Below are 12,267 nucleotides of genomic sequence, written 5' to 3' on the forward strand. Positions count from 1 at the left end.
ATAAAAAGTGCATTTACACTGTGTTCTGACACACACACTTAGAGACAGTGATTGATCTTTGAGTGGATGATATCAGCCCAGCAGAGGATGCAGTGATGCTTCCTCCCAGGCGGATGTCTTGTCTGCTGCTCATCAACATCCATCATACAGCAGACCTGCTGCTTAGGGAAGAAAAACAGAAACAAGACAGGAAGGGGATGGAGCTGCAGCACAGAGAATAATCGTACTTTAACTAGGAAAGCATCTGCTCCTTTTTTTAGTCCTTTTTCAGCTCATTGGTTTGGTAGTCTGGTCCAAACTCTAAAGGTGGTTCTGACCATATGTATCATGTTTGTGGAGTTCCACAGGGCTCTGTGTTAGGACCAATCTTTGGAGAAAATTGCTCACATTTCTATGCAGATGACGCTCACCTATATTAATCTATTAAGCCATTTATCTTAAAAGTCTGCTTACATTTAGGGCCTGTTATTGCTGACCTCTATTGTATTGTATTGATCTGAAAGCACCATGATATTCTCCACCTTCCAGATGCTTCTGTGATAAAACATCTGGCACATCAGGTTAGTAAATGCCTTCAATATGCTGCTAGGGAATGACTGCTGTGTTTGCACCCATGGTTTCTGACATCACTTCCTGACTGTAAGACACAGCGATGAGTCAGAGTGAGTGGGATTATAAACTGATCAAATCACAGTAAGCTTTAAGAACCAGGATTCCAGTTTCTCAGCTGGGTTTATGTGACGTATTTATTTCACTTTTCACATAAAAACGACCTGGTTTCACACACTGTGTCACAAACAGTCAGCTCTGAATACATAAAGAGAATATATATTTTTCCTGTCATAGGATATGAATGATTAATGCTGGCTTCCCTTCAGTCTGCAGAAAACATTCAAACATGAGATGTTTTGTTGTGTTTTGTACAGATGGCAGCATGTTACAGAGGGAGATGATGGGCTGACCGGAGACGTCATGCAGGGTAAAGAAAAGCAGCAATAGGTGTCGGCCTCTCTGACTGTCCTCTCTTCGTTTTCTTTTGTACGTTTTCTATTCTTTGTTTGTTTGTACTCTGTCTCAGCGGCTGATGCAGCACATGCAGAGTTTCTCCATCCTCCCCTCGTCCTTTGCTGCGAGCCATCAGGTGCATCAGGGCAGCTTCTCTGCTGATTGGGCTCTGTTGCGCTGTGTTACTCGCAAATATTGATTGCCTGCAAGCCTCTGACCTCGACGAGAACAGACTGAGAGTAAAATGTGTTTTTCAGATTTTTCTAATGCCCCCTCCCCCTCCTCTGAATGCAGAAACAAAGCCATAAATGACCTGTGCTCTCTCACCTCTCTCTGTTTGTGAGCAGCTTTTGTTCATTCATGTGTTGCCATCATTTTTCATTCCAAGCTTCCCTTTTTTTGGCCACCGCTTTATCAATTTTTCCTCCCTTATCTCTTTCTGTGCAAGACAAGAAGAAGAAGAAGCTTTATTGACTGACCAAACCAGCTTCAATGTCCACATAATTAGGTTATTTTTTTATCACAAAATGTAACTTCTTATTTGTTTTTTAAACCTGTCAGTGTTGCCTTCTAAAATAGCCTGTATAAGGAACTGTTTTTTTCTTTCGTAGGAGCCTAACCACAGTTGAACAATACACACACTGTTACATTAAGTGTTCACTGAGCAGATCAAATTTCACCTCAAGCGATGATAAATAAAATGAATCTGCTGCCTCTCATCCCCCCTACCACTTCATCGTGCAGCATCCTTTCTTTAAGTGTCCCACTTCATCACACCGACTTCTTTGGGGAGGTCATGCATAAAGTTAAGCTAATTGATTTATCTTAAAACCCTCTTAGTGCGTGAGCCGCTCTTTTTTCTTCACTGTGACTTTGGTGCTTCTGCTTTCTGAAATGAGCATGAAATGAAATGACTAATCCTCCAATTACAACAGAAAATATACCTGCCAACGCCATTTTTTCTTTTTTTCTTTTTTGCAGTTACTCTCCCCTGAAGGATGTCGGCTAATTGCTCTATTTGGTGACTTGATGAGTTTAAGCACACTTAACTGTTCATGATTCGTTGAGGAAATGATTACACGGCGTGCATGATTGCCTGTGACACCGTGTTGTTGTGCTTGTAATGGTAATTTGCCACTTTTTCTGCACCGCAGTGAAAATACATTTATTTTGCCTTTGTTATTTTTGTTATCTATTTTTAGTTGTCACACACGAGCTGCTTCAGGGTACTTCAAAGCCCCTCTTCTTCACCTCATGAGACCTTCTACCACCTGCAGCTGTGCTGAGTTTGTCTCACACTGAACAAAAATGTGGATTTTATCTATGCAGACGTTCCACATCTTCACCTGGTCATAGTATGCTGACTCAAGACGTCAAGACGTCAAGACCTTTAAGGTAATGTGCGGTCTTATGGTGTATTTAATTGTATGCTGTTGTGTGGCGCCCCCTGGAGTTTAAAGGGATATACATCTGAGCACACTCCTCACTCTTGCCTGATAATCAGATATGATGCCAAGTAAATGTGAGTATGTTTCTGTGCATCAGTTTCTTCTCGCTGATAATATCTTCAGTTTCTGTACAATGTTTGTATCCTTAAATCTTATTTTGTTCAGTGACAGCATCACTGCCCTGCAGGACTTAGGGCCTTAACATGAGCTGAAAACAGGCTGGTCAAAAATCTAAAGGGCAAAACTCCCTTCTTAAAAAAAAAAATCACTCAAATCAAATGTTGAATTGATTCTTGAATTGAATTTGTGATGTTTCTTATATCAGTGGTTGTCTGTCTTTGTGTTGTCCTGCGATGGACCGGTGACCTGTCCAGGGTGTACCCCGCCTTTCACCCATAGTTAGCCGGGATAGGCTCCAGCCCCCAGGACAAAGCGGGATAATAGAAGATGGATGGATGGATGTTTCTTATATCTTACATCCTTAGATGTAGGCCAGGACCCGATACAGTTATTGTCATACTATTAGATGGGCCATTATCATCCCATGAGAAGACTGACCAGTAGGTTAAATAGGTTTTGTCGTCATCGTTTAACAAGCTTTTCCCACTAATGAGAAGTAAGTGGTGGGGGATAGTTACAAATTTTAGAAAATAAAGACTGGTATTTGTTGTTTATTTGTTGTTGTTTAGTTACGTTTGAGCAATAACAGTATATGGTTTGGTTTAGAAAAAGATGGTGACTTCTGTCACAAATCCAAATCAGTTTGTGGACACACACTATTCATGAGACCACAAGAGGGTGCCGATGTAAGGCGGAATAAGTTCCCACTAACCCGTATGAACAGGGATGATGTGTGATGATAATGCCTGTTATTACACTGGGGCCTGTTTGCAGTCCTTTGCAGTGGGAGGATGCCCTCAGCCAAGTTGTAGCCAGTTTGCAGACAGGACAGGTCTGCTTCTGCCTCAGCTGTCCTTCCCCTCACTGCAGCAGGTCACACAAGGTGACAGCTCCCTGCTGACTGTGATTCATCGGTGTACAGGGCTGCATTTAATGAGGGAGAGCAATTCAACCCTTTTAACGCGCTGAGAGCTAAAATGACAAATGAGCAGCAGGGGACCAATGTTAACCGTGACACTGTTTTTAAAATGATTACAAGAGGAGGATGCTCTAAATGTGTTTATACATGTTTCTGTGTATAAAACTATATAAAACATACATTTAAATAGTGTTAGAGGTCTCTGTGGTGTTTCATAGTTCATTATGGAGTAGATGATGTCACATAAACAATGTTCGAGCGAGTGTGCAACCAAAATCAGAATAAATGTCATGATTTCAATCAACACATCATGTACTTTCTATTTTGAAAAAGTGCACCACAATACAATCTTTTTCTTTTTTATAACTGTAATTGAATTTCAGATTGCTTCTACACTGAGCTGCAGTCATTTGGCAGCTATTTAAGACTCCCCCCCTCTTTAATTACGTGCGGTGCATTCAGCTGTCAGCTCAGGTTTGGCAGTCTGTCTGCTGTCTGCTAAATAAAACATGAAGCCTCTATTTCTGTCCTTTCCAAAAACACTGTGCTCAGGAAGTGACTGCTGCTGCTGGTGCTGCTGTTTACCTGGCCTGTTGTCATCTCCATTTGATGCCTGAGCTTTGATGACCTCCTCCTACAGCAGATAACACCTCATTCTTTAGAATATCTGTGTTAAATATCATTCTAATCTGAAGATTCAGACTATAATCTCTGCATTTTGGAGGGAAAAAAGTACAATCATTTGTTTAATTCTGAGAAAAAAAACTATTTTAAAAGGAATCTCAGGAAAAATAAATTCTGATTCTAATCTAAAAAAATGATAATTGTGACATAATCTGTGAATTCTGAGAAAAATGTTTTTTTCCAATTTTGATCTCAGGATTTTAAAGAAAACATATGAAGTGTGACTGTAAATTTTAAGGAAAAAGGTCTAATTTTTCACTGTAATCTGAAGATTGGAGAAAATATCTACATTATAAGGAAACTATGACAATGATCTAAGGTGTACTACGATGGTAATCTCTAAATTTTGAGCAAAAAGGTCTGAATAGTGACTCTAGTTCCCAAATTTTGATGAATAATGAAAAAAAGTCTACAATCTGAGGGAAAAAAAGTCTACGTCTAATGAATCCAAAGTCTAAACTCTGGTGATAATCTGAACTCTAAGCAAAAAAAAAAGTCTATGTGACTATAATTGTGAAATAAATTGGAAATTTGGAGACTTGAAATGTGACTAAATGTTAAATTCTAAAGAAAAAGCAATGAAGGAAATACTTTCTTTTCCTGTTTATTATGTGTTGAAGTTATCTTCAAATGATTATTTTAATAATAATTACAATAAACATTTGTGTCTCTCATAGTAAATGACTTCAGGACACAGAGAGGGCAGGTGAGGTTGCTGCTTGTCCACCTGATGCCCCTGGAAATGTGATCCTCCGTGCAGGCGGTCCTGCGCCCTGCACTCAGACATTACGGTAGATCTTCAGGTGAGTGTGCAGGTGACTGACGGGTGAGAGAGGTGACACATCAGAGGCGAGGTATCTATTATTTCATGAACCAACCAGGACAGGAATGGATGTGAGAGGAGCACAGCAGTAGTAAGGTAAGTGATGGATGCTGACACTTCAGTTAAGTATTGGGAAAGTGTGCATGTGACGCCAGTTAGATCTATTCAGATGTATTATTTATTCATAGTTTGAAAGTTAAAAGGCCTCTTTATGGACAAATAATCTGACAGGTTAGTTACGTGTTGTCCTCCTCTTTCTTCCTGAAAGGACATCTATGGAGCTGTGTGGTCCCAACATGAGTGAGAGTGGAGGCTCTTTGTGCCAGGTGGAGCAGCTTCCCTGCCACAGTGTCCCCCTTTGTTGCCGGCAGGCCGGTGGACACCACATGCACTCTCTCCCCCAACTCACCCACCACCTGTGGGTGAACCATCCAGCAACGGTGGTCGCATCCAGCCCTGTCGTGCCCAAACGACACAGGGTGAACAGTGCCACACTGGGGATCTGCTGCACCCCGGAGCCTGCGCCGACCACACACGGAGAGGAGGCGGCCCTGGCCCACAGCGCATCCACGGGGAAAGTGGTGGTGACAGGAGGAGGGGGATACTTTGGCTTCAGGCTGGGGAAAGAACTGGCCAGCGAGGGGTTGTCAGTGATCCTTCTGGACATGAACAAGCCTCCATGTGATATTCCTGATGGAGCAACCTTCTATCAGGTATGAGGGATGGAGACGAAGCACACACTTGTAAATATTGATCCAGATGTTTGCTTCATAACTTGAACAACGAAGAGCAAAATGTAGGACCAGACAATGGTCTCACAGTGTAATTTAACAGGATGAACAGTTATTACCTGCAGATTATTAGCAGGGATGAGATCATTCAGCCATAGAGGTGGAATTATCCTCTACTTTTTCTCCATGTAGGTCTTTACTCTGGTAGCTTTAAACATTATCACTACTCCACTGACAAACAGTTAGACTTTCACTTTAGTGATCAGCCAACACGGTGATGTTTTGACTGACTGAAACGATGAAGACAAATTTTCTTGAAATTCTGATTAAGACTGGATGGCAGCTTTAATCTCATTGTACTGTGTATAGTGACAATAAAAGGCATTCTATTCTGTTCTATTCTATTCTATTCTATTAAGATTAGGATTAAGAAAACCTTTATTGGTCCCACAATGGGGAAATTGCATTTTGCAAAAAACGGCACAGATACAGAAAGCAAAAAATAAGAGAAGCTATATACATAATAAAATAAACTATAAAATATACAATAATAACATCAAAAAAAATAATATATTGAGGTAGAAGGCGAAAAATATATATATTACTTTTTGTTTAAATTAAAGTTAAATTTAAATTCTAGTCTTCTTAAAATAAAGATGTTAGCTTAACTTTCTTTCCCACAGCATAATGTGAGTAAATATAAATAAATAAATAACATAAATCTGCAATTCTTCACATGAGAGCCTGTTAAAACGGGACGTTTAAAGACATTTCAGTATGTTAATACAGTATCTGGCTCTGGGTGACAGTTTGACCACCGAACATTCAACTAAATGGAACCTTTAGACTTGAATGCTATCCTAAAGGTTTTACGAATGTAACTACAGATGCTACAGTTACTTCTATGTTGCATGCTTATTAGGCTCCATCACTCAATAAGTTATTATAATTAACAGTATCAAAATAATCCTACAAATTAAACATTTTTATTCTTGTTTTTAATTTTTTTAACTCTCTTTTCAGTATGTTTTTTTTAGCACTATTGTGTTATTTTAGCAGCTCTGCAGTGTTTCCTTCTCATTAGTATGCGTGTGCTCGCTGGAAACAGGTGAGTGTCTCAGAGCACCAGCTGCTGGCTGGGTCAGAGAGGGTGGAGGCACGACTCAAGTTTCACCTGCACGCGTCTTGGCACACTTATCTTAATTATAACTGTCCAATTACAAGTTAATTATTGAATCACACATTCGAAGCCCACAACCAATCAAACTGCATGATTAATTCTCTGTAATTCTGTTTCACAGAGTGACATTCGGGATTATTCCTCCCTCTATAAAGTGTGTGAGGGAGTCGACTGCATATTCCACACAGCGTCTTATGGCATGTCTGGACCAGAGCAGGTGATGACAGATAAACAGATATATGATTTATGAGGACAGCTCAACAGATATATGATATGTGATTGTTTCTCTCTGTCTTCCAGTTGAGGAAAGAGCAGGTGGAATCAGTGAATGTTGGCGGGACCAATAATGTCATAAATGGTAAGAACAAAGGTCATTCTGACACCAGTTCACACTGATTAGTCTCATTTTATTACATTTATTTACTTTTATTTTATCATACTATCATCTAAATATGTTCCTTCAGTGTGTAAGGAGAGAAACATCCCCAGACTGGTGTACACCAGCACCATCAACGTGGTTTTTGCAGGGAAACCGATCGAGGATGGTGATGAAGCTTCTGTGAAATATGTGCTGCCTGATGTGGTGAGTAGTAGTAAAATAAACACAGAAATTATTATTTTTTTTCCATGCTTAATATGGGAATATAAGTCATTAAGTGTCTCTTTCTGTTCCAGCACATAGACCACTACTCCAGGACTAAAGCCATCGCAGAGCAGATGGTCCTCTCAGCCAACGAATGCTCCCTGAAAGGTGTGAAACCATCAGTGTGTGTGTGTTTAACGAGAGAATTACATAAAAATGAAGAAGAAGACTGCAAGCCAGCTTTGGCTTTCTGTGTAAAAATGTGATTAAAAGAGAGAAAGGGATGCGGTTGCCATGGTAACTTAATGTGAAATCCAATACACGTTATGAGAGTTTAAATTTAGAGCTGGACATTATAGTGCAGCCGTCACTTGATGCCGACACACACACACACACACACACACACACAGAGGTACATACAGCATCAGTCAGGCCGTCTTCTAATATATTGTGATGGTTTTAAGTTCCTCTATGTTCTTTATACTGACAGGTGTACGGCCTGTTAGAGTGAAAGCCTACACTATCAGTGACCACATCACCTTATACATTCAATTAAGCTTAAAGCATGGAGCTGTCTCATTATATAGTGCAGGTCAAAGTTCATGCGTCTGCCACAGGAGGATGTTTTTCCACCGTCTCACCGTCTCACTATAACATACTGATGATGTGTTTTAGAATGCAGAGGATTTCGGTGCCTTTACCCTCGTCATAATAACGCTAGGCTACATTTATATTTTCCTATCATTTTGTAAAGTTATGCAGAAATAAGCAGTTTTATAACATCATATAAAGAAGAAACCTGATGTCCAGATTCAATGCACTACTCTACCAGAGGGAAGAAGCAGCCAGTCCTCACCATTTTAACTATTTCAGTGCTTAAAAAACACAAACATGTGCGCATAACCCTGGACTGCTGACTGAAAGTCCACCATGTTGCATGGTCTACCCCTTAATGTGAACGTTTCCAGCGGTAACAGCACCATTATCACCATTCTGCTAGACATTAACACCAGTAACCCTATCACTGCTTCTGCCTCTCCTCACTTTGCCATTCAGTGATTGAAGGTGGTGAAAGTGCAGCTTACAGCAGAATGATTAGCACGCAAAGCTGCATCATCGCATGTGCAGCTAACAAGTAGTACAGTAACTCCTATAAACAGTGCTCAGCTGGCTGATGAATGTGTGTGTGTTGATAAAAGGTGGAAGTCATTGCATTTATTCAGTGAGGGTTTTGATCTTCTCTTACAAAGACGGAGGACTGCTGCAGACATGCGTCCTGCGACCCTGTGGCATCTATGGACCAGGGGAGAGGAGACACCTCCACAGAGTCATGGTGAGGGGCAAGACGTGTGTGTGTGTTGTCTTATAATAATCATGCACGTGTTCTGTGTTGGTGCTGGTAAAATCAACATTTTGCAGCCTCTCTGGCCGAATGGATCCCTGTCTGAAGAACGTACATTATTGATGGAGCTCTGCAGGCATCCAGTTACAGCTGCTCTTTCTTCCAGTCTTTCCTTGACGAGGCAGTGGTCAGTGCAGTGTGGTGAAGGGCTGGATGTCCTCTGTTCTGTTGTGTTAGGGGGTTACTGCCAGACAGCATAGAAAGTAGTTAATAGTAGCCTTTTATTATCAGATGATGACTTATGATTATTATCATATCAAACCACAGACTGCCTCTGACTGTCCCTCCCCTCTGTGTCTGTGCAGGTAAACGTGGAGCGTCGCTTGTTCAGTTTCAGGTTTGGTGACCCTCAGGCCAGGATGAACTGGGTGCATGTTGATAACCTGGTGCTGGCCCACACGCTGGCAGCTGAGGCTCTCACACTGAAGAAGGGCTGCGTTGCTGTGAGTGGTGCTGCCCTCCTATAGAGATTAGATTAGGGATTATAATGGGGCTACCAGTTTTCAGTTGGCTACCCAGTTTTGTGATGTGTTTGTTTCTGTCCTTCTGCAGAGTGGACAGGTGTACTTCATTAACGATGGCGTTTCAGTGAATCTGTTTGAGTGGTTTACACCATTGGTGAGTCTCTCTGTCAACAAATCCAATTAAAATTAAATTGTTTTTTTTTCACATTTCTTTGTTTTTCTCCTGCAGTTTGAAAAGCTGGGCTACAGCAGGCCGTTGATAAATCTGCCTGTTTCACTGGTGTATACGGCAGGTTGCTCATTTCTCTTTATTCTTATCATTGAACTGGCTCCTAAATGTGCGGCTGAGTGACACTAACTAACACTTTTCTTCTATTTCAAGCCATCCTGGTGGAATACCTGCACGTGCTTCTGAGACCAGCGATAAACGTACCTCTCCTTTTTACCAGAAGTGAGGTAATCCTTCTTTTTTTAAATGAAAACTTTCACAAAGGGCCAACAGCTGCCACCAAACACTTCCTCAGTGTATGGAGACACTCTTCTTCTTAACACTGTGGAGCTCGGCGTGAACATACGCATGCATATGTACCTGTGTAATTGAAAGTCTTGGTGATCAGGTTACTGCACCGGCTCTCTGATGAGTAGATTCTTGTTTAAGTCTCTGACACTTCAGTGAAGACAGACTTCATTAGGATGGGTATTTTCCTATCAGCCCCCCCCCCCCCCCTTGCCCTCCCCTCCCCTCCCTTTGTCTGATGCTATTTCCTCCTTATCAATTATAAGACCGCTTTAAATGAATTCAAAAATGTTGGCAAGTAATCAAATTCTCCATTTTTAATTTGGTGCTTCCTGTCAACATTACATCACATTTACTTGGGAAAAATAAGAAATAGAAACAGGATGAAGGCAGTTTCTGATGCCTCTGAAGGAGTCTCCGTCATGGCCTGCGAGGTCCTCATGAATGTGTGATGAGGCAGAAACCAAAGCTGAGCGTTGCCGGGCTGCACCCCTCACTCTGTCAGACAGCTGCTGGCTGCAGGATCGATGATTGTCCTGTGAATAAAACATAAACTGCTGTGGGTCAGAACAGGAAGTTCAAGATGAAGTTGACAGGAAGTGACCTCAGTACAGTTGCTGTTGCCATGGTGAGTGAAGCCAGTCAACCTCTGGTCTGGTCTCAAATGATCCTGGCAGCTCTCAAGTTAAGACACTGTGTGACGCACAGAGGAGTTTTTTTCCTCTGGTACGTAAATTCCACGTCTGTGAACATACGGAGGGAGACGCAGTTTCAAATGTCTGATCAGTGAGGGTTCAAACCTGCAGGGAGCAACGTCACACTTCAGGTCGTGTGTCCTGTGAGCTCGTAGAATAGCTGATGATGAAGAGGGTTGTCAAAAACACACTAAAAGATCAATTTGCACATCAGATTTTGCAAAAATCTATGGGATTACATGTGAGATTTATGGGATTGCAAGTGAACTCCACAGATTACAAATGGATTTTGTGTGATTGCAAAATTTACACATATAATTCATATTTCAATTAAAGTCATCAGATTAGTAATGTAACCAATGAGTTTTGTGAGATTAGATGTAAACACTGGGGATTAAATATGTCATTTGCAGGATTACAAGTAAACTCAATGGCACAACAGGTGAAATGTATTGGACTACATATGAACTCCTGGGATTAAATGTATGAAATGTATGAGATTACATGTAAACTCATTAGATTACAGATGAATTTTGTGGGATTACATGCAAACTCCAGGGATTAAATGGGAAATTTGTGGGATTACATGTGAATCCTATGGGACTATATATGAACTTCTAGTCCCATGAGTAATTGTATAGGGGTTGTAATTAGTCTTAGCAGGTATGCATCCTAGTCCTCTGTGTAATAAAGCTCCACTGCTAACTATTAGAAGCCCATCAAGGATGGTGCCTTTTTACAATGAACATGTCAGCCTTTATTTCCACACGTGTAGCCCTTACAGGCGCCTCCTCCTCCTCCTCCTCTATACTCAGAATGTGCTTGAATTGAGACTTGTTCTTGTCTTGCTGTTGAGCTCTTCTGACAGTGTGCACCTCACACGCAGACACCTTATCCCCACAGGTAAGAAGATGCTGACAGTCACTAGAGACTTCTATCAGAATGTAAACCCGAGTTTGCCAAACTGAGGTTAATCTGAACGTTTAGCCTGACGATGACCTTTAACTCTGACCTGCAGCTGCTGAAGGAGCCTCTAGAAATGATTTCTGACTTGACATATTATGCCCTATCTTCCACCGCAGGTTAGGAACATTGCAGTGAGCCACACCTTTCAAATCAAGAAGGCCCGTCGTGAGTTGGGTTATAGTCCGAAGCCCTACAGTCTAGCAGACTCTGTGGAGCAGTATCTACAGTGCAGAAAGCCTCGCTCTAGCTCAAAGACTTTCAGCCTGTCCTGGACCTCCCAGCTTCCCGGACACCTCACTCTGCTGCTGCTGCTGATGGGCCTCAGTCTGATGGTGCTGATGTTCTCCTGCATCCTCTGTCAGAACTAAACAGTTATCACTGGACTGACACCTGTACTATAAGCTGCCTCACTGTACTGCACTGTAGCATCAGACACAGCTGTCTCACAGCATGTAAACCTCTGCAGAGGTGAGTTTATATATGCCTTTGTTAAACGTCTTATTTTTTCTTTTTGGTGTTTGTGCATGTCTGATTTTCAAATAATGAAACTACCAAGCAGCTGAAAAGTATTAAACCTGTGTTAATGTGTGAATGTTATGGATTTCTCTGATGGTTTGAAGTTATTATTAATTAATTAAATTAAAATTCAAACAACTATCTAATTTTGTATTACAAATATTTTAAATAGTCATTTGTTGTATGCATGCTTCCAGTTTGTATGATAAAGATT

The 12,267-nt window shown here is 41.2% G+C and overlaps 1 protein-coding gene across 1 annotated transcript; it reads left to right on the top strand.

Moving 5' to 3' along the window:
• Nucleotides 1-5,274: 5,274 nt before the first annotated feature.
• On the top strand, nucleotides 5,275-11,905 carry sdr42e2 (short chain dehydrogenase/reductase family 42E, member 2). The gene is made up of 11 exons (XM_028412126.1): nucleotides 5,275-5,712; nucleotides 7,032-7,127; nucleotides 7,211-7,268; nucleotides 7,375-7,493; nucleotides 7,586-7,661; nucleotides 8,744-8,826; nucleotides 9,201-9,338; nucleotides 9,448-9,513; nucleotides 9,589-9,652; nucleotides 9,742-9,815; nucleotides 11,654-11,905. The coding sequence occupies exons 1-11, from the start codon at nucleotides 5,275-5,277 to the stop codon at nucleotides 11,903-11,905; spliced, it is 1,464 nt and encodes a 487-aa protein (XP_028267927.1).
• The last annotated feature ends 362 nt before the right edge of the window (nucleotides 11,906-12,267 follow it).

Source organism: Parambassis ranga, chromosome 8 (genome assembly GCF_900634625.1).
Source record: "Parambassis ranga chromosome 8, fParRan2.1, whole genome shotgun sequence".
NCBI lineage: Eukaryota > Metazoa > Chordata > Actinopteri > Ambassidae > Parambassis > Parambassis ranga.